Source organism: Ochotona princeps, chromosome 10, assembly GCF_030435755.1.
Source record: "Ochotona princeps isolate mOchPri1 chromosome 10, mOchPri1.hap1, whole genome shotgun sequence".
Classification (NCBI taxonomy): Eukaryota; Metazoa; Chordata; class Mammalia; order Lagomorpha; family Ochotonidae; genus Ochotona; species Ochotona princeps.
This window is the reverse complement of record NC_080841.1, coordinates 74,972,395-74,994,587: the sequence shown is the minus strand read 5'-3', so window position 1 is coordinate 74,994,587 and position 22,193 is coordinate 74,972,395. Positions and strand designations below refer to the sequence as shown.

At 40.2% G+C, this 22,193-nt stretch overlaps 1 protein-coding gene across 2 annotated transcripts in view; it reads left to right on the top strand.

Moving 5' to 3' along the window:
* ODAD2 (outer dynein arm docking complex subunit 2) overlaps window positions 1–22,193 on the top strand; it is a 153,225-nt gene that overhangs the window by 56,999 nt on the left and 74,033 nt on the right. For both annotated transcript variants that reach the window (XM_058668911.1, XM_058668909.1), the window contains one exon: window positions 20,128–20,242. In XM_058668911.1, coding sequence (XP_058524894.1) covers window positions 20,128–20,242 — 115 coding nt within the window. The remainder of the gene's footprint in view (window positions 1–20,127; window positions 20,243–22,193) is intronic.

Genomic DNA, 22,193 nt, shown 5'->3' with positions numbered 1-22,193 from the left:
AAAAATAGAAATTTATAGCACAAGGAAGTTAAATAACATGCTACTGGATATGAGATCTCCATTACACAGTTACTATACATCCCCTTAAATGAAAAGCCACAAAACAAAATCAACAACAGGAAGAAAAAAGGAAAATGTACAACACCATGAAGTTAAATAACATGCTATTGAATGACTAATGTGTTGCTGAAGAAATGAAAAAGAAAATCACCACCCTGACATATTTTATTGAAGTGCTGATTTGCGTTCTGGCTGCTCTGCTTCCAGTTAAGCTTCGTGTTACTGTGCCTGAGAAGGCCCAAGTGTCATGCAGTTGTAAATATATATTTAAAAAAAACAATGGATCGTACCCATGGCTTCCTCTTAGATATGCAAGTTCTTTATGTTCGAAACTTTTTCTACAAATACTTAGAGGACTGCTTTCCTAGATGTAGTATTTTTGGTTCCTATTTTTTTTGTAAAGTTTTTTAAAGTGCTACTCTGTTGTCGCCTTCCTTCATCTTTTTTTTTTTTAATCATGAATCTTTTGATTAACTCCATTATTCTTTTATGTGAAACATATGATATACATGATTAGAAGCCTGAAATTCTAATGTCTTACGTTTTCCATGACTTCAAAATGAAATGTAAAGGTCAGTTTTAGATTTAAAAAAAGACTTATTAGATTCTGCATTCTTCGTAAGATAATTGAGAGAGAGGTGGTACTCTTAGTATTCTGAAATGCCCGGGATTCTAAGAAATTCTGCCTGATAGCATGCCTAAGCAATATACTAATTTCCTACCATTTCTTATGTAAAATATTTTCCTTCTACACATTGCAAAATAAACATTTGCTGAACTGATTGTTACATGGCCCAGTGTTATGTGATCATGTAATGAAAGACTCTTTCATAAAACATATACACAAGGATGGAATTAAAGCTTCCCATGGCATCTGTAACTCGAAATTTCCTGTCTTTTGTGGTTCAAACGTAATTATGTTGCATTTGCATAGTTTTTCAAAATTTTTACGTTGGATTTATTTGTTCTTTTTTAAAGGGTGGGGAAGGAAAGCTCTGCCTGTTTGCATACAGAGGTGAGTCAGTCTCTTTGTGGCTGCGCAGCTATTTCTTTTGCCGCAGAACCTTTTAGGGTTTATACAAAACACAAAATAGACCATATGCTTGACATGCTTGTATCAGTAAGAACATTTTCCTGCTTTTCACATTTTTGTTGTGTCTTCCTTCTGCAGAGTTTTAAAAGAGTGTAAATTTAACAAAGGTATAATAATGCCAAATGAAAAGTGATTAAGTGAATCATTTAATCTTCAGAAGCTTTATTGTTCTTTTTTTAAAAAAGATTTATTTGAAGTTTAAGTGACAAAGGGAGAGAGAGGGAGAGGAAGAGCGAAATCTGCTGACTGCTTCACTCCCTAGATAGCCTCAACGGCTGGGACTGGGTCAGTTCAAAGCCAAGAGTCAGGACCTTTGGGCCTGGCGTGGTAGCCTAATGGCTAAAGTCCTCATCTTGCACATACCAGGCAGCCCTGCTTTGCATCCAGGTCCCAACTTGTGGCCTGGGAAAGCAGTCGAGGATGCCCCAAAGCCTTGAGACCCTGCACCCGCATGGGAGACCCAGAAGAGCTCCTGGTTCCTGACCTAGGATTGACTCAGCTCCAACCGTTGTGGCTGCTTGGGTAGTGAATCAGCGGACAGAAGACCTTCCTTTCTGTCTCTGCTCCTTTTTGTATGTCTGTCCAATAAAAAAATCTTTAAAAACAAAAACAAAAAAAGAGTCAGGACCTTCATCCATGTCACCACACGTGGGTGGCAGGAACCAAGCACTTGAGCCATTTTTCACTATTTTCTCCAGGTCATTCGCAAGGATCTGCATCAGAAGTAGAGCATCCAGGACACGAACCCATGTCCCTATGGGATGCTGGTGCTGCTGGAGGTTTACTAGCTATACCGCAGTACCATCCCTATTCATGTTCAGGCAGTTTCACATAAATACTGTGTAGATTTCATTTGTCCACATTATAGCTCATCTAGCCATTTAGGGTAAGTGCTTAGTTTGGTAGATATGTAAACAGGCTGCTTAGGTCTTCTTTCTATGTTTGTGTGTTTATAATGCAATAAAAGCAAGAGGAAACTACAATACACAATAAAGAAACATATTACATAGCTGTCAACCAGCCAAAAATTGGAATATCTCCAGAAGTCCCCTGACTGCTCCTTATTGAAGCTCACCCAACACCATTGCTCTTTATTATGGAAATGGCTCCCTAGCATTTTATGGTGCTAAATATCTTGCTTTGTTAATATTGCACTAAGAACACATGTCTATAAATTCTGCTTGGAAGTGTATCCAAGCTTATGGAGGCCAATAGTGAACGTTTATTTTTATCTTCTTTGTTCAAAACTATGGGCAATTTTGCATTCAATTGTTTAGTTTGGTGATATTTCACAATAATAGACACCCATGTAGCCACTGTCCAAAAGCAGATACAAAACAGTTTGTTCCTCCAGTAACGTTTACTTCATTGCCCTTTTCTAGTTTCTCCTACCGTCTTACAGTTTTTTGATTTCCATTGGTATTAATTTGTTTTGCATATTCTTGAAGTGAAATTTGTAAGTCAGGCAACGGATATTTGACTTTATTAGACACTCTGAGACAGCACATTAAGAGGTTGCACAGTTTACACTCCCTCAGGGGCCACTCAGTCTTTGATACTTAGCCATCCTCATACGATGAAATGTGTCACAACAGGTTTCACTTTCATTTCCCTCCGTAACTGGTGGTGTTGAGTAACTTCATGGGCTTGTTGTGCACATGTTCTGTTGTAGCCTGTGCAGGTGTCTTGCTCAGTTTTAATTGATTTGTTTGGGTTATTATTCCATGATACAGTTCCACAGGCTCCAGGATTTCCTGTGCCCCTCCCCAAACCCCGTGCCCACTTCCTCCATGTCATTACAATAGTATTTTTAGATTCAAATTTGTTATTGGGGCACATATGCTTTGGAATATTCTTCATCTCAGTAAGCATTTAGCTTGCTTTTGATGCAGTTCAAACTACCAATTTCTGTTTTTGTGGGTTTTATGTCCAAAGTTGGTTTTTATGTATGGAGTGTAAGAGGATCTAAGTTAATTTTTCATTCGATATCCAGTTGTTTCCAGTATTATTTATTGGAAAATAGCTTGGTGCCTTAATTGAAATTCAGCTGACTACAAATGAGTGCGTATATTCTGAACATGACTTTCGTTCATCTATTTTTCTGTCTTTAGGACAATGTCAGTGTATCTTGATTATTATAGCTTTAAATACTGGGAAACTTCAAAAAAATTTTTTTAAGATTTATTTTTATTACAAAGTCAGATATACAGAGAGGAGGAGAGACAGAGAGGAAGATCTTCCGTCCAATGATTCACTCCCCAAGTGAGCCACAACGGGCCGGTGCGCGCCGATCCGATGCCGGGAACCAGGAACCTCCTCCAGGTCTCCCACGCGGGTGCAGGGTCCCAAAGCTCTGGGCCTTCCTCCACTGCTTTCCCAGGCCACAAGCAGGGAGCTGGATGGGAAGTGGAGCTTCCGGGATTAGAACTGGCGCCCATATGAGATCCCAGGGCTTTCAAGGTGAGGACTTTAGCCGCTAGGCCACCGCCGCCGGGCCCGAAACTTCAAAAATTTTATGAAAAAAATGTTTATTACCAAAATACCTATTCATGAATTTCATTTTCTGCAGCAAAATAAACTTTCACTGTCATTTTTGTGTGAATTTAAAGTCATATTCCAAGTAATATAAGTCATCCTTTGGACTACCTTGTTTGTATTTCATATGAACTCTGTAATTTTTTGTGTAAATTTCTGTGGATTAACTCAGGGACAATGAAAATCATCATGCTATTAAGACTGTCAGTGCACTTATGTGATATGTTGCATCTCCATCTATTTAGGTCTTTGTTGTCTCTGAATAGTTTTTCTGCATTGCCAGTGTAGAAGTCTTATACATTTTCTGTTATGGTTTTCTAGGTATCTATTTATATGCTATTGTGATTAGTAATTATTTTCTTTTTTAGTTATTTGCATGCAGGAGATATAGAAATGATTGTTAAACAAAACTTTGTATACTCAAATAGACGTTTATATGTTTCTTGCAACCTGCTGGCTTTATTTTCTCTAGTAAGTTTTGGTAGATATCCAAGCTTTCTATGCAATGAATCCTGTTGGCTCAAAATGACAGTTTATTTCCCTCTACCAATTCCTATGCCTTGTATTTATTTTTGTTCCTGTATTTGATAGGCCAAAGGTTCTATTACAGTGAAGTGGGTACAGACATCTGTGTATTACTCTGGATATTGGGAAGAAAGTATTCAATTTTCACCATGAAGTGTTAATAGTTATATGTTTTCTTTATCATTTTGAAGATGTTCCTTCATCATATTGAAGATGTTCCCATCTATTTGTAGTATTTTGAGGTTTGATTGTTTTTAACTTAAATTTTTTTAAAAATTTTACGTGAAAGAGAGACAGCAACAGAGATGGAGAGAGACAGAGAGCAGTCTATGAGCTCACTCTCTTTCCAGTTGGTGGCAATACTCATAGCCAGCCAAAGCTGAGGTCAGGAATCATGACCTCCCGCGTAGGTGCCAGGCACCCAACCTGGACCCATCACTGCTGCGTACCAGAGGCATGTTAGTAGGAAGGTGGAATGTGGAACAGATCTGGAACTTGGCTGAGGGACAGTGATGTCATCATGCTGTCCCAAGTGGCACTTGAGCTGGGAGGCCAAACACTTGCCACATGTATTTTGATTTTAAAATCATAAATGGATTTTTAATTTTGTAAAATGATTTTTCTACTTTTGTTGAGATGATCAGATGTTTTTTCTTATGCTCTGTTAATAATGTGAGTTGTATTGATAGATTTTGAAGGTTTTTGGCAGTTTGAGCCAACCTTCCATACCTTGTGTAAAAACATGTTGTGTATTTTTGCATTCACGTTGTTGGTGTTTTGTGTTTTGCTCATGAGGTGTATTGGTTTATGGTTTTATTTGCTTATAGTATCTTTGTCAAGTTTTAGTAGAAGGATGACATAGGCTTTATAAAACAGGTTTTTTTTTTGTTTATTTGTTTTGAGAGTTTGGGGTTATTCTGGCAAAAGCTTCTGTACTTGGAATTTTCTCTAGAAAGAGCTTTTGTTTGTTTTTTTATATTATAAATTCTGTTTAGTAGCATGACACTGTTTAGGTATTATTCTTCTTCTTGGAAGGGTTTTGGTAGTTTATGTTTCTCAAGAGACTTGAATTCACCTTATTGATTCTTTAGCATATAATTATTTATAATATTCTTTTATTTTAGCATTCTTTCATTGCTTGTGGGTTCTGTAACGGTGCTAAGTTGTTCCACATGATGCTAAATTGCTATATATCTTTTCCTCCCTTTCTTCCTTCCTTAGGTCAGTCTGTCCTGGGAGGTTCATGGTCTGTTCTTTAACAACATGTTAGCTAAAAATGGTTTTTGCACTTATATTGAGTAAATAATGTATCAAATAATTTGACAAAACAGAAAGAAAATTCTTTGTGACAGAAATCATGTGTTATCTACAAAGGCTAAATCTACTCTTGGCAGAGAAAGTCTGTCTGCCCTTAGTGATTTCTCAGTTGCTTTTTCATCTTTCAAAAGAACTACTTTTTGACTGCTCATTTGATCTTTTTGCCCATTCTTTAGTTAATTAATTTCTCCCCTCATTTTTATTAGTTTATGTATTATGCTTATTTTAAATTTAATGTTTCCTTCATTTTCTAACTTTGTTTTTAAGTTAATTAATGATCTAGCCATTGTGATCTTTTAGGGAGTGAACCAGTGGATGAAAGACCTCTCTGTGTGTGTCTCTTCTCTTCATAACCCCACCTTTCAAATTAAAGAATCTTCTCAAAAAGTTATTTTAGTTGATATTATTGGCCATTTCTTTCCTTTGTAGTGACATAAACTCATATATTTAGTTTCATCTACAGATAAAAGTTATCTTTTTCTACACCTAACTAAAATAGTTCCTGTGTTTTACTTTTATTCCTCTGTTAAAAGTAAAGGTTTAATTAACAAATAATAGTGTTATATATGGGATACAGTGTGATTTCATAAATGTGTGCAGTGTATAAAAATCAGGTCAGGGTACGATGCGTTTCCATTTCCTTAAGCGTTTTAACACGTTTGTGTTGAGAACCTTCAAACTCTTCTATTCTGACTTTGTATAAAGTATTTTTAAACACTTATTTTTATTGGAAAGGAAGATTTACATAGAGAAGCAGCAACAGAGAGAAAGATCTTCCACTTTCTTGTTCACTGTCCAAATGGCCAGAGCTGAGCTGATTCAAAGCCAGGAGCCAGGAGCTTCTTACAGATCTCCCAAGGCTTTGGGCCATCCTCTGTTGCGTTCCCAGGACACAGCAGGAAGCTGGACAGGAAGTGGAGCAGCCGGGACATGAAACAGTGTCCATAACCACTGCCCATATTGGATACAAATGCTTTCAAGGTGAGGATTTGCCTGTTGAAACATAGCACTAGCCCCTTGTATAAAATATTAATAAGTTGTTGTAAGCTGTAGTCATCTTGTGCTGGAGAACACTAGAACCTACTCCTCCCACTTAACTGTATGTTGATTCCCAGCACCCAGCTTCTCCTCTCTCCATTTAGGAAGCAATTCTTTTAGTTTGCCCATCGGAGTGAGAACACATGGCATTTGTCTCACTATGTTCTTCAGATGATGGGATTTCTCTTTTTATTGATTGGTCATGTTACTCTGTGTATCTTTGTATGTCACGTATTCTGCAGTAGAGTTGTGCAAAGTATTTTTTAAATGTTGATTAAGTCAAGAAAGGTTTTTTTAAGTCAAGTTGTTGAAATGAGTTATCACGTCATCTGTTTCTTTAGTGTTTTCTTTTATGCTTTATCAAGCTTCTGAGAAAGATCTGTGAGACTGATTCTTCTCTTTCTTCTATTTGCAATTCCCTCCATTGATGGTGAGAAACCTGTTGGATGAGCCTGCCTTCATAACCCATCTTCCGTCTTCATCCCTGGCTTTTCCCCTTGCAGCTGTTAGCACCTGGGGCTGCCTGGGCACCTCCTTGCTCTCCATCCCGTACAGGCTCTGCTACCTGCTGCTGGACCACCTTCTGCCTGTGTGTCTGCCTGCTCCACCTGCACCTGCTGTGTCACTGCACACGAGGCTAGTCTTCACTGAGGAGATTCCTGTATCCTCTAGCGTCTCAACTTCTGCCTTGGAGTGTAGTCACTGTTTCCACCAACACTGAAGAGAGCTCCCCCATTCCTCCTCTGTAGGATCTGGCACCTAGGCGACTACTCAAGAAATCTTACCTTCTCTTGCAAAGATGATGTTGCTCTGCCCCACGTAATGACTCTGAAGATAAGGCAAGGAAAGGGCACTTCCATAGCTTTTGAAGAGGATTTTCACTGGATATGGCTTTTCAGGAAACTCAAGAAAAATATCATGCAACAATTATTATGAGCCCTGGTGTGGTAGCCTAGTGACTAAAGCCCTCAACTTGCATGTGCAAGGATCCTATATGGGCGCCAGTTCATGTCCCAACAGCCCTGCTTCCCATTCAGCTCCCTGCCTGTGGCCTGGGAAAGCAGCGGAGGATGGCCCAAAAGCCTTGGGACCCTGCACCCGTGTGGGAGACCCAGAAGAAGCTCCTGGCTTTGGATCGGCTCAGTTCCAGCCATTGCAGCCACTTGGGGAGTGAATCAGCAGACACAAGATCTTGCTCTCTGTCTCTACTTATCTCTATATATTTGACTTTCCAATAAAAAATAAATAAATCTTTTTTTTAAAAAGGTTATTTTGATGCAAAAAAAGAAATTTACAAGGGCCTGCGTGATGACTGAATTGGCTAATCCTCTGCCTGCAAGTGCTGGCATCCCATATTTACTACAGTTTGTGTACATTCCTATTGTGCTGCTACTCCACTTCCTAGTCTGCTCCCTGCTTGTGGCCTGGAAAGGCAGTGGAAGAAGGCCCAAAGCCTTGGGATGAACCCATAGAGACCCAGAGAAGGCTCCTGGCTTCACATTGACTCAACCCTGGCCTTTGTAGCCATTTGGGGAGTGAATCAACAGATGGAAGATCTTTCTCTCTGTTTCTTCTCCGTGTAAATCTTCCTTTCAGTAAAAATAAAAACATCTTGTATAATTTTAAAAGATTCATTGAAAAATAAGATTTATTTATTTTCTACTAGAAAGATAAATCAGATTAGATCTGATCAGATTGGGTTGTGGAAGTGAAGTCTCATAAGTGAAATTTGTTCCCCTTACAAAAGACCCAAAGAGGTCATGGCCCTGCCACCAGTTGAGATCACGAGGAGCCCTCACTGACCGGGAAGCTACTTTACCAATTCCCAACCTACCTGTGCTCTGTTGGCCATTATCTTTGACTTCCCAGACTTCAGAACCTTGAAAACCTTAGGATTTATTGTTCATAAGCCACCCAATCCAGGGCATCCCTTACTGTTGCCTGAACAGACTAAGACAGATGTGACTTTCTTCTTTGGCTGCTTTCATGGTGTGCTCTTTATCTTTGGGCTTCAGCAGTTTGGTTGTGAGGTACATCTGTGTAATTGGGATTATCCTGTGTGTGTAATTGTCTGTGTTTATCCTGTGTTTCTTACACCTATGGATTCTTGTTGATCACCATTTTGGGAAAGATTTCAATTATTGTTATAAAAAAAAGTTCTTTGGTCTTCTGTTCTTACTTCTCTTTTTAAAAATACTTTTTCTTTTTAATTTGAGAGAGAAGTAGATGGGGTGGGTGTCGTATCCACTGAGTCACTCTCCCAGTAATCACAATGGCTAGAGTTGGGTCAGGCTGAAGCCAGGAGCCTGGAACTCCAGCCAGTTCTTCCAAATGGATGCAAGGACCCAGTACTTAGGCCATTTGCTGCTGCTTTCCCAGGAGCTGGATGGGAAGTGAAGCAGCCAGAAATTGAATTGGCACCTATAGGTGACACTGGCATTGCAGGCCAGACCACAGTGCTGGTCCCTTCTATCTTCTCTTCCTGGAACTCCAGTTACATGTATTTAATAATAATATGTATATGGATAACATGTATTTAACAATATTCCACAGACATTGGACTCAAGTTTGTTTGTTTGTTTGTTTTTATCTTTGAATCAGATACATTTTATTGTTCTTTAAGTTCACAGATTTCCTTCTCTGCTATGTTCAACTTACTGTTAAGTCCCTTTAATGAATTCTTTTCTCATACACACACACATTTGTGAATGAATTATTTTGTGTGGACTTGCAAAGAAGTGACTCTTCTAATTCTCCCCATCTTATCAACTTATTAGCTTGTGGTATACATGCATATGTGTGTGTGAGTGTGTGTGTGTATCCATAAAGACAGAATATATACATATATTATATGTATGTATGTATGTATGTAGTTTTGCTCTCTGATTGTAGAACTTTCTTCCGAATCTAGTTACCTCTTTTCAAAACTGCATAATCATAGTCAAATTATATTAATGGCTTTTTGCTTAGGAAACAAAATTATGTTGCATAATCAAAGAAGTGTTTAGTGAGTTGTCATTGAAGCTCACACATATAAAATAAAAAGCAAACCAGCAGTGATGCAAATACAAATAAATCAAAGAAAGACAAAAGAGAAACCTACAGTGTGTTCAGAATCTGTGTGTGAGGCCATCTAGGTAACTGCCCAATAAAATTTAGGCTGTAACCATAGAGCACATGAAGAACACAATAAAACAGGACTCTCTCCTTCCTTCTTTCAGAAAACTCAAATAAATAAAAAATTAAGTGTAAAGAAAGTAAGCTATGAGCAGCTAAAAGAAACATTGCAGTCTTATTGTTTTGTATGTATATGGCTCTTAAGACCAAAATCATAAAGGACATAATTTATAGATTTAACTATGAACATTTTTAACTGCTGAGAGAGTAAACTGGAAAGTAAGAGAAGAGTCACCACAAACTGGTCAAAAAGGGAAATTAAGCATTGATCCTGTCTCTGCAGAGTAGCTGGCATGAACTTGGGCTAACCAGAGGAAACTCCTTTGTAGACAGACACCAGCTGAGAAGTTGAGAGGATGGGCAGAATTAGAAGGGTGACTTCTTTGCAAGTCCCTACAAAATAGTCCTTTCAGGCAAAAATGATGAGTGAGATGCTCCGGCTGGGTGTCTTCGATAGGGCACAGTTGTTGGTCCCGGTCTTCTAAGGGTGCCACAGTGTGACCCCACAGAGGACTGCTTGATGCAAAGAAGAAACTGGACCTTCATAATGAGGAGACTTGGTAGTCTCCAGCTGGCTCACATGATCTAACGTGCTGCTAAGATGTGAATGGCTGCCTAGTTTGTGCCTCTTGATGGGTTATGAGCCTAGCATGAGATAAGTTTCCACTTAGTATTTACCACAGGAATGAATATTTTTTCTCGCAAAAAAATGTCCATAGCCTTTGTAATCATGTTACAACAATACAAAAAGGATATACTCTCCTCTTGCCTTACAAAAATATGTTTATTTTCATCTACTTAAAAGAGTGAGTGAATGAGAGAGATCTTTCATGTTTACTTCCCAATGCCCACAACAACCAGAGCTGGCCCAGGGCTGAGGTCAGGAGCTTGGGACACCATCTGGTTCTTCCACGGGAATAGCAGAGACCCAAACACTTGAACTGCTCTGCTGCCTCCCAGAATCCATTAGATGCTGGATGGAAGCAGAGCAGCCAGGATTCAAACCAGCGCTCCAACATGGGGTGCAACTTAACTTGTTGAGCCATAACACAAGCCACAGTCCAGAAATTCGTGGCATGCTTTCCCAATGCTGTCTCTCCCATGGCATCTTTAAAGGCGTGCATAGAGATGGAAGTATAAGAGAATGTTTTGTTTCCCATCAGAATTCTTTCCTAGTCAGTTCACAGGGCTGATCACTTGAGTTTTGACATACATCTCTCTTTTCTTTTTTCTTGGCTGGGTTGCCAACTCTGTTTCCAAAATCTGTAGATTTCAGTTGCTTCTCTTAATGCTGTGGCTTAAGAACAGCGTGTTCTTTCAGGCTAGCCACATTTAGTTTGAGCCATTGTCATACCATAGTATTTATCAGTGTAATTTTCAGTAAATACTGTGAAATATTTAGAATGCAGAATTATGGTTTCAAAATACATATTTTTGTGTTGCCAACAAGAAGCCCTAAAACCTTAACCATGCCCATGATATTGGCACCAACTGTTCTCAGCTCTTTACATTTGTGGGAAGTCAAACCAGACAGACTTCAGAACAGTCCTGGTGAATGCTGATACAGCAAAGCAGTCCAAGAAACATAAAAAGCAGCTGCATCGTTTTGGTTTGTCTGTTATTGTTTTAATATCCAGCATGTGAATGCATATCTTTCTGGAGCTCTTATTCTGCCAGCCAGGCAAACTTTACTTGAAAAAGCTGAGGAGTTTGAAACATTCCATTTAGTTTATGTTTTATTAAAAAAAAAATCTATTGTCAAAAGTAGACACAGTAAACGTACTTCCCAGGGAAAGAGGCTAACCAAACTGAAGAGTTATAGAAATGGGGCTGGTCCACTGAACATGGGCAGTAGTGTAAACTAATAACACTTGTGTGCTCATCACTGCCATGTACAATATGAGTGGCATTGTGAGGACATGCTGTGAAATACACTTTTTACTTTGAGATGACTCTAAGTGAAATTTTTCTGGTTGCACTTAGAGCATAGCCAGAGACTTTAAAAATGTATTTATTTACTTTCATTTTATTTGAAAGAGAGAAAATATTGCACATCCATTGGTTCCATGCTACAAATGTCTACAACAGCAAGGGCTGGGCCAGGATGAAGCCAGGGGCCCAGAAATCCATCTGTGTCTCCCACAGGAGTAAAAGGTATCTAAGCACTTGAGCTCCTACCAGCCTCCACCTCAGATGTGCATTAGCAGGAAGCTAGGATCAGAAGCAAACAGAGCACTGGGACCAGTCACAGGCCCTTTGATATGGAACGCTAGTGTCTGAACTTCTGGGATAACGATATAATGGATTCTAACCCAAATAATGCATTCTTACTGTAAAAGATGGAGGTGGCAAGGGCAGAGGCTCTCACTTGAGGGCAGGGTTTGTATGGTTTGTGAGTGCATCAACATCTTGTCTCTGTGGTCACACAGAAGGCCAGCAAATAGCCCTTATAGAGTGTTTTATAATAGATGACAATGGTCTCCTCATCTCCCTCAGCAGACTGTTCTTTCAAGAAGGATGATTGAAATACAGCCAGTTCTCCTATCTGCAGACCTAGCCTGGATGCACTCATATATCTGCTAACCTTCACTTGAAGCCCCTGGTCAATGCTCATATTGCTCTCCCTCCCTATGTGGGGCTGATGTTTTGATGCAGCACATAAAACCTCTGCTTGTGATGCCAGCATCCCATATGGGCAATGATTGAAGTCCCAGATGCTCGACTTCCTGTCCAGTTTCTTCCTTATACACTTTGCAAAGTCAGGGAAAGATGGTCCAAGTGCTTTGGCCCCTGACACTCAATGTGGGAGACCTGGAAGAAACTCCTAGTTCCTAGCTTTTGCTTGGCCCAACACTGGTCTTTGCAGCAATCTGAGCGGTGAATCAGCATGTGGAAGATTCTGTCTCTCTCTCAGTGGCTCTGGCTTCTAAAGCAGTCAATAAATAACTCATTTAAGTGGTTATAGAATGGGAGTTAAAAGATAAACTTATTTGTGCAAAAATATTGTAAAGTCTATGTATAGCTTTTTTCAAAATACGATTTTCCAGTGATTCTTTAGAATTTTTAAAAAATATTTATTTAAATTTGTATTGTAAAGTCAGATATACACAGAGGAGGGGAGACAGAGAGGAAGATCTTCCGTCTGTTGATTCACTCCCCAAGCTGCCACAACGGTTGGAGCTGAGCCGATCCAAAGCCAGGAGCCCAGAGCATCTTCCGGGTCTCCCACACAAGAGTAGGGTCCCAAGACTTCGGGCCATCCTTGACTGCTTTCCCAGGCCACAGGCAGAGAGCTGGATGGGAAGCAGGGATGCTGGGGTTAGAACTGGCACCCATATGGGATCCCGGTATGTGCAAGGCGAGGACTTTAGCCACTAGTCTACCACACCAGGTCCTAACATTTTTGGAAGAATATTTTATTATTGTTTTTAAACTTTTATTATTCCATGATACAATTCTGTAGACTCTGGGATTTCCCTTTCCTCCTTCCAAATCCTTTTCCCCACTATTATTTCTCTTATATTTCTCCTATATCATTATAATAGTATAGTTCTTCATAATCAGTCATAAGTCCATAATTCTGCTATGAAGTCTATCCTGACATTGTAGGCATGGACAATGACAGAGAGTTCAGCATCCTATTGTCAAGATATATTTTGCAGTATCACTGGGAGTGGATCTTTAATTCATAAGTAGAGATGCATATTGTGTTGTATCTTCACATCAGCATATAGTAGTTACATTACACAGTTACTATGCATCCCCTTAAATGAAAAGTCATAAAACAAAATCAACAACAGAAAGAAAAAGAGAAAATTTACAACAACATAAAGTTAAATAACATGCTGCTGCATGACCAATGTGTTGCTGCAGAAATGAAAAAGAAAATAAAAAATCTTCCTGAGGCAAATGATGCTATTGTGTGACTTAAGAGTCAGTGAAGAAATTAATAAGAAAAACAAGAACTTTTTCTGAATGAATAAAAACAAAAATTTCAAACCCCTGAGATGTAGCAAAAAAAAAAACAGTATTGAAAGGGCTATTGATCCTGTATTTTGCATGAAGGTTGCCTTATATTAGAGAGAATGTATGATATTTGTCTTTTTGTGATTGAGTTATTTCACTGAGCATAATGGTCTCTAGTTGGGACCATTTGGTTGCAAATGGTATGCTTTCACTTTTTAATGGCTGAGTAATATTCTATGGAGTAGATGTACCACAGTTTCTTCCTCCACTCCTCTTTTGATGGGCATCTGGTTTTTTTCTATGTCTTTGTTATTGTACATTGTGCTGCCATAAATATAACAAAATGCAGAAGGAGGTAAGCCAAATAGAGACTACAAGAACAATACATAAGCTCAATCAATCAAACAGCTGGTTGGTTCTATGGGAAGGTCAGCAGAATAGACACCCCACTAGAGTAACTAATCAAAAAAGGAGGAAGAAGATACAAATCAATAGAATTAGAGGTGAAAAAGGAAATATAGCTGATACCTTGGATGTGCAGAATTATTAGGAACTATTGCAAGCAGCTATGTGTCAACAATTCTGAAAATCTACAAGAAATGGATAGATTTTTGGGCACATAAGTATATATCAAAACAACTAACATGAGGCAATTAATAATCAAAAGAGTCCTGTAACAAGGACTGAGATTGAATCAGTAATCACCTTCCTCCCAACCAAAAAAAAAAAAAAAAAAAAAAAAAAAAACAAACACCTGGACCAGTGGCTGCACTGCAGAATTCCACCAAATGTTTCAAGAACTTACCCTAACCCTCCACAAGGTATTCCAAATGATAGAAAGGGATGCAATCCTTCCAAACTCTTTGTATGAAGCTAACATCTTAATACCAAAGCCAGACAGAGACACAACAAACAGAGAGAACTGCAGCCCACTATCCCTGATGAACATAGATGCAAAGATCCTCAACCACATGCTAGCCAGCAGGGTCCCACAGCACATCAGATTATTCACCCGGACCAGGTGGAATCTATCCCTGGCATGTAGTTACGGTTTAATAATCACAAATCAATAAATGTGATGCACCACATCAACAGAGTGAAAAATAAAAACCATATGTTCATTTCAATAGATGCAGAGGAGGCATTTGGTTTATTATTTGAAAGGCAGAGTTACAGAGAGATGAAAAAGAGACAAACAGGTCTTCCTTCCACTGGCTCACTTCTCATGTGGCTGCCCTGACTGGGGTCGGACCAGGCTGACTCTAGCTAGGTCTTCCACATGAGTACAGGGGCTCAAGCACTTGGGCTGTCTTCCACTGCCTTCCCAGGTGCATTGGTAGGAGCTGGAGTGGAAATAAAGCATCTAGGAGGGCTTGAACAGGATGCCAACATTGCAGGTAGGAGCTTAGCTCACTGTACCACAATCCCAGCCCTTCATGAATTCCTTGGAAATCTTTCGTATGGAGAGTTTCCCTGGTGCAGTATTTTATCCTTTTGTATTTGCAGAGAATCCATAGAACTTCGTGAGTTTTAACTATTGGTCGTTTCTCTGTACCTGGTAGTTGATGCTTAGCAGATTATTGAGGTATTTTTATAAAATACTTGAATATAGGAAATTGGAAAGAGTGACCCAGCTCCCTGAACATTTTCAATATTGGGCTCAGGAATTCATGTTTTCATATCATGCAGATGATGGGAAGTGATGGGAGACCTTCCCCACCTCCCACTCCCGGGGTGACAGTTGGGTTGAGAATTGTTCAAGTGTTGATTGCTTATAGTACCAGGGCGGAAATGGATCTCACTGGGGCACTGCCATCAAGGAGCTACTGTAGAAACTCTAAGGTCTCCTCGGGAAAATTAATTTCCCAGGGGGATGAGGAAGTGGGGTGGGACTGCCTCCCGAGTTCCTGTGGAGAATAAAGCAGTCCGTGATCTCATGCAGAGGGTGAGGGAGGTGGGAGGATGCAGTGAAATGCTTTACTCCTTTAGTGTCTGTATTTGCAAAGTCATTTCAGTAATGGTCCTCTTGAATCCTGTATTTTACTGAGTCTTCCTTTAAGACCTCAGTAACGGGTCGACACTCCCCTAGGACTAGGGTTGGGGGAGTAGAGCCAGTTTTGTAATGGAGAACATCTATGGCTTGTGATGAAATTTTGTCTGTGATGCCACTAAATTATTTGCAAATGCATGTGATCCAAATGACAGGCAGCACAGAGTGAAATGTGACTGTTAAATTTGCTGCTACCACTTTGGGAAAGTGGGGCAGGCTGTTATTCGGTTGGTTATTGTGCTCTTTTGTGTGAAGAAGCACAGACAGCAGGGATGATCTATTGACTTATCGATTTATTTGAAATCAGAGTTACAGAGAGGGAGAGACAGAGACACCCAGGAACTTTGGACCATCCTATGCTGCTTTCCTAGGTGCATTAGCAGGGAGCTGGCTCCTAAATGGACAGCTGGAACTTGAACTAGCCAGTGCTACAGACGGCAGCTTATCCCATTGCACAGCAGCACACACCCCTCATTGTCTTTTCAATAATGTAGGGCAGTTAAGACCTTTTTAAATGTTGCATAACAATATTTTATAACCTAGTAATTAAGGGTCATTGATGTGTCTAAAATAAATACAAAACTTCAAAAACTCTACATAAAGAATTTAAAGAACACTGTATGCAACCATGAAATATTTAGTTGCTTAATAAAATGTTTTTCAGGGCTTACCACAAAATATACTTTTCAAAACCATGGAACAAAAGTATTAAAAATGCTTTTATGACACATGACAATATAAACTTATTTATGCAACCCAGTAAGCAGATTTTTATGCTACAAACATATCAGGAAATACTCAAATTACAAAATTTGGGGAAATAGTATTCGCAAATTTGTGGTTAACTGAGATTTAGTTTCATAAGGAACGAGGGCCTTTGAGCATCAGATAAATCCCCTTAAACATTCTTTTTACCTCGACAAGGTTTCCTCTGGTAGCTCAGAAACATGCTGTTTATTTGTCAAATTTATGAACAAGATCTGGAAAATTTATTTACAGATTTTATTTTTTTTTTTTTTATTGGAAAGTCAAAATTACAGAGAGAAGGATCTTCCATCTGCTGGTTCACTCCCCCAAGTGGCTGCAACACTTGGAACTAAGCTGATCCAAAGCCAGGAGCCTCCTGGGAGCCTCCTCGGTCTCCCATGTGGGTGCGGGGTCCCCAGGTCTTGGACTGTCCTTGAATGCCGTCCTGGGCCACGTGCAGGCAGTCAGACAGGAAGTGGAATAGCCGGGATATGAACCAGTTCTTTCACAGGGATGCTGGGGGTTGCAAGGCAAGGATTTTAGCCGCTAGGCTACTGTACCAGGCCCTGGAAATTTCTTAATTAGTGTTATCGCTATACATTCTGTTTTATTTTATTTATTTGTTTATCTTTTCTCTATGAACCAAGAGCTTGCTTTAGGGAAGCTAAATGAAACCTAAGATAAAAATCCATCTTAGACTTTGTTTATGGGTAACTCAGTGAGTATTTTTTTTTAAAGATTTATTCATTTAATTACAGCCAGATACACAGAGAGGAGGAGAGACAGAGAGGAAGATCTTCCGTCCGATGATTTACTCCCCAAGTGAGCCACAACGGGCCGGTGCGCGCCGATCCGATGCCGGGAACCCGGAACCTCCTCCGGGTCTCCCACGCGGGTGCAGTGTCCCAAAGCTTTGGGCCGTCCTCGACTGCTTTCCCAGGCCACAAGCAGGGAGCTAGATGGGAAGTGGAGCTGCCGGGATTAGAACCGGTGCCCATATGGGATCCTTGGGCGTTCAAGGCGAGGACTTTAGCCGCTAGGCCAGACCGCCAGGCCCCAGTGAGTATTTTTTTTGAAAGCCTACTATATTTCCAGTTCCATAAAGGACCCAGTGATTGGATCATTCAGAACAGAGCTAACCAAGTGGGGATTCTAAATCACCAAAACTCTTTCCACAGACACTGAATGCGTCTAGAATGGCAAACAAAAATCCCTCTGCTTTCCATTCTTTGCATTGTCCTAGGGAGACTTTGTCTTGTCTGTTAACAAGGCCTCTACTTCATTGCTTTCTCTAGCTGCCTAGGTGCGAGTGCATGTCTGTGTCAGGCAGTCTGTTTTCTCCTTCAGTTCTGCCCAACATACCTCCCCGACCAGCTGATCTATTCAAGGGGCCTTTTCTGTGGAACTTCAAGTCCCTAGCTTTCTGTTCCCCTCCACTGCTCACCTGCCTCGCTTTCCTCCCTGACTGAGGGCTTCCCCGGTCTCCGTTTCCTGGCTGTTAATTCATTTTAGTGCTTTCTCAAAAGCTAGGCCTTAGGCAAGTGTTAACTAATAGCACTTCCTTTAACTGTCGTAAATTTCAGATTTATTGACAACATTCTTCCCGAATTTTTTAGAAATATCAAAAAGGCAATGCTTCCTTAATGCTGAACTAAAAGAAATTGCTAAAGGAAAGCATCACTTAACAAAGGAATTTATTGAGTCCCACCATTTCCAACCTGGATCCTGTAAGATTACCACTAAAACCATGGTGTAGAACATAAACACACACTATGAAACATGATTTGTTCTTTGATATCAGGTTAAAAATCATATGTAATAATTCGTTTGTTGCTTCAGGAACTTGACATTCTGCTACAAACTTTCTGATTGCTGTGAAAGGAGTACTCTCAGGAACATTTAAATGCTTTGTAAGGCAGGTCAGACGTCCATGTGATCTCAATGGAAACGTTCGACACAGTAGAGCAGGTCTGAACCTACTCTCCACGCCAACTCCACCAGGCAGCCCCTCTTCCTCAGACATGCCGAATGCTGCCCCGCCCCACTCAGCTCCCAAGGCTTTTCTTTTAAATTTTATTGTTTTTAAAAGATTTATTTATTTGAAACAGTGGCGGGGGGCGGGTGTGTGGGAGGGTGAAAGATTTTCTACCTGATGGTTTACTTCCCAAGGGTGGGACACACCAAAGCCAAGAGCCAGAATCTCCACTGGGTCCCCTACATGGGTGTCGTCTGCTGCTGCTTTCCCAGGTGCTTTAAGAGGTGGCTGGATTGGCATCACTCATATGGGATGCCAGCCTTGCAGGTAGGGCTTTACCTAAGTGCCACAGTGTGGACCACTCCACTTACATTTTAAGAAGTCCTTCCTTATGCAGTACCCTGTGTAATTCTTGACATATTCTCTAAATCGAGAATTAAAGCTATTTTCCTCCTTGCTGCATGATACTAACAGAACGCTTGAGGTGTGAAGAGTGATCCTAAGGTTAAAATTTGGTTTAAAATATTTTCTCAATGCTCATTTTCTTATTAGAAACCATTTGTCTAAAGAGGCAGTTTATGTCTTACTATAGGTTATTTTCATCAACTTACGGTCATGTGGAACTGATACCTTATTTGGAGACTTTGAAATATTGTGTTTTTTTTTTTTTTTTTTCCCTGTCCTGGAAAACTCATCTCAGATAATCAAGGAATGTAGACGTTTCTATGTCCATTTGAAAGGCATTTCAAGCTAGTCATATTTCTTCTATGCAGGACTAAATATTGCACGTGTTTAAATTCAACTTGAGATTAACAATCAGAGGAGGTTTGATGTCCTTTATCTGTTTTCTCTTCTGAGTTGAACTGAATGTATCTTCGTGAATAAAGCCTTGTTTGTAAAGGATAGGGAGTTTGGCTTGGCCTGCTTCTCAACTGTAAGTTCTCGGTGGATCTTGCTGTGAGGTTATGCCCCAGGCTGATGGATGTATAAACACAAGACAGATGGCAGAGAGATGATGCTGATGATAATTCATTTTTCAGCTATGAAGATAGTTTGATGACAGTGTGTTTAAGTAATTATAACAGTCTGTAGTGTGAGTCTTGCTGGGAAGGGAACACATGGAGAACAAGTTAGGTGTTATTCGTGCCCAACAAAGGATGCACTGTGGTGTAAGGATTTTCATTCCCAATGCTAGATTAGGGTTGAAGGAGTTGAAAATATGTCATACAGTAAGGTAAGTCAATTAAGCATAGACCAAATAAAGGTAACTGCACAGTTTTGAGGCCACAAATATTTGTTTTGGAAAGTATTTAGATATGATTGTATGAAAGAAACCAGTATTTTCACATTTAGGTAACAGTCTGTGTACAGCCCATTTAAAAATTACGTGGTTTGATCTTAAGTTCGTGTGAGTCGTAATTATCATGCAGCTTGCTTTCTGTGACATGAATTTAAAACTGACATCAGAGGGCTGACAATTCAACAGCATATTATAATCCTGCTGTTGTTGAGAAAGAAAAGCAAGCAAAATGTTATAAGGAGAAAAGAAAATTAGAATTGTGTTGTGAGTAGGTGGGCTGTTTGCAAGTTTTCATTTGCACTTACTGATGAAAGTTTATACCACTGCTTTTGGTTTCATGATAGAATAATTGATCGCTTAGATGGAGTCCGCTTGTTGTGGTCCCTGCTGAAAAATCCTCACGCGGATGTGAAGGCCAGTGCAGCGTGGGCCCTCTGTCCATGCATCCAGAATGCTAAGGTAGGAAGTCCACCTGCCCCGGAATCTCTGGTACTGAGTTCAGTCACAGTGATCACCGGGATCACTTACTACTCACTTTAACAGTATAAAAAGAAAATAAGACATGAGTGATGAAGGGGAAGAAATAGTAATTTTCTTTTAAGGGCAAAGTTGCTTGTAAACTGAACAACTGAGGAAACATGCTTGTCTATATATATATATATATATATATAGAGAGAGAGAGATGTGTGTGTGTATACATGTGTGTCTAATTTCCAGAAATTAAAAAGAAAAAGTCATAAAAGAGCACAAATCACATCGACATAGACTTATCATCTCTAATAAATAATAAAAGAAAATGAAGCAAAAGCTTTACCCCGACGTCAGGGCAAATCATTTTCACTCTGGAAACTTAGATTCTGCAAAAGTAGCATTCACAGGCGAGTGCACAGTGAAAAACAGTTTGCTTGTAGAAATGTAACAACTCAGGAAGTTTATACCCCTTCAAACTTTCCTGGAAAAATAATTACTTTAGAATATTTTCCAGCAAGACAAAAGATTCTAAGAAAGCAATTACACAGACTGTAAGATACAGTAACAGTGGGCCCGGCGGCGTGGCCTAGCGGCTAAAGTCCTCGCCTTGAACACACCGGGATCCCATACGGGTGCCGGTTCTAATCCCGGCAGCTCCACTTCCCATCCAGCTCCCTGCTTGTGGCCTGGGAAAGCAGTTGAGGACGGCCCAAAGCATTGGGACACTGCACCCGCGTGGGAGACCCGGAGGAGGTTCCGGGTTCCCGGCTTCAGATCGGCGCGCACCGGCCCGTTGTGGCTCACTTGGGGAGTGAATCATCGGATGGAAGATCTTCCCCTCTGTCTCTCCTCCTCTCTGTATATCTGGCTTTCCAATAATAATAATAAAATCTAAAAAAAAAAAAAGACACAGTAAGTTTATGGTTGGAATTTGGTCAGATATGATCTTGTGCTAGTAGTATGCTTAAATTCCTAAGAAATAATTCCCCGAAAAATACTGCAAACAGTATCGTTGTAACCATTTGATTCTAAAAGTTAACATTTGATTTAAAAAAAAAAAAAACTTGCTGAGCAGGTGGGAATTGAGTCATTAATTCAATTACAGATAGTAATTAATCCTCAGTGGTCATTGTGTGCACATAGTATTTCTACCTCGTGCTGGTATGTGTAAATTGCATCCTTAGGGGCTTCAGCTCTGAATCTGCCCGACTAGTCACGTACTTGGGAGACTTTGCACTGCTTTCCTGTTCAGAAATCCCAGGCAGGCTATCTGTGCTCCATCCTTGGCCGCACCCTGTGTTCCTCACCTTTTGTCCCTGGCTGCAAAGCCTGGGTCAGATCCGGGGCTGCATGAAGAGCTACTTTTTGTTCCCTCGCTCTTGGGCTTCCTTTGTCCTCTGCACACTCCTCTCTCCACCCACTTAGTGTCTTTCACCAAAGAAGCCTCAGCCCTGTTACTTGTCTGAGTGGGAAAAAAAACCGGCTGGTGAAGAGACCTTTGCTTGCTCCTGTCTCTCTCCAATAGGTGTGCCATCCTTTGGCACAAGTTGATCGTTAGGTAATACAGGTGAAAAGTGACCTGAACAGGGTGGAGGAACGTGTGCCTAGTGAGGTCATGGCCATAGCTGATTTGACAGTCATTAGAATCCGACTTAAGATAGCAGTCGTGGGAGTGAAGTAGAACGAGAAATTGATGACTGGTTGGGATGTTAGGTGTAAAGTGGCAGTCAGCAAAGACCCTGCGTTTTCTAACCCTGATGACTAGGTCTGATATCACTTTGACCACACCTGAGAAGAACATGGTTTGGGGTTTGTTCTCTCCTCTAGGTCAAGATCATTTAGATGTATGAATCTAGATGCTAGAGGGAACACTGAGATTCTTGGCTGGAAACATCAGCATGTAGGTGAAGGAAGAGATTTGAGGGCAGATGAGAGGAAA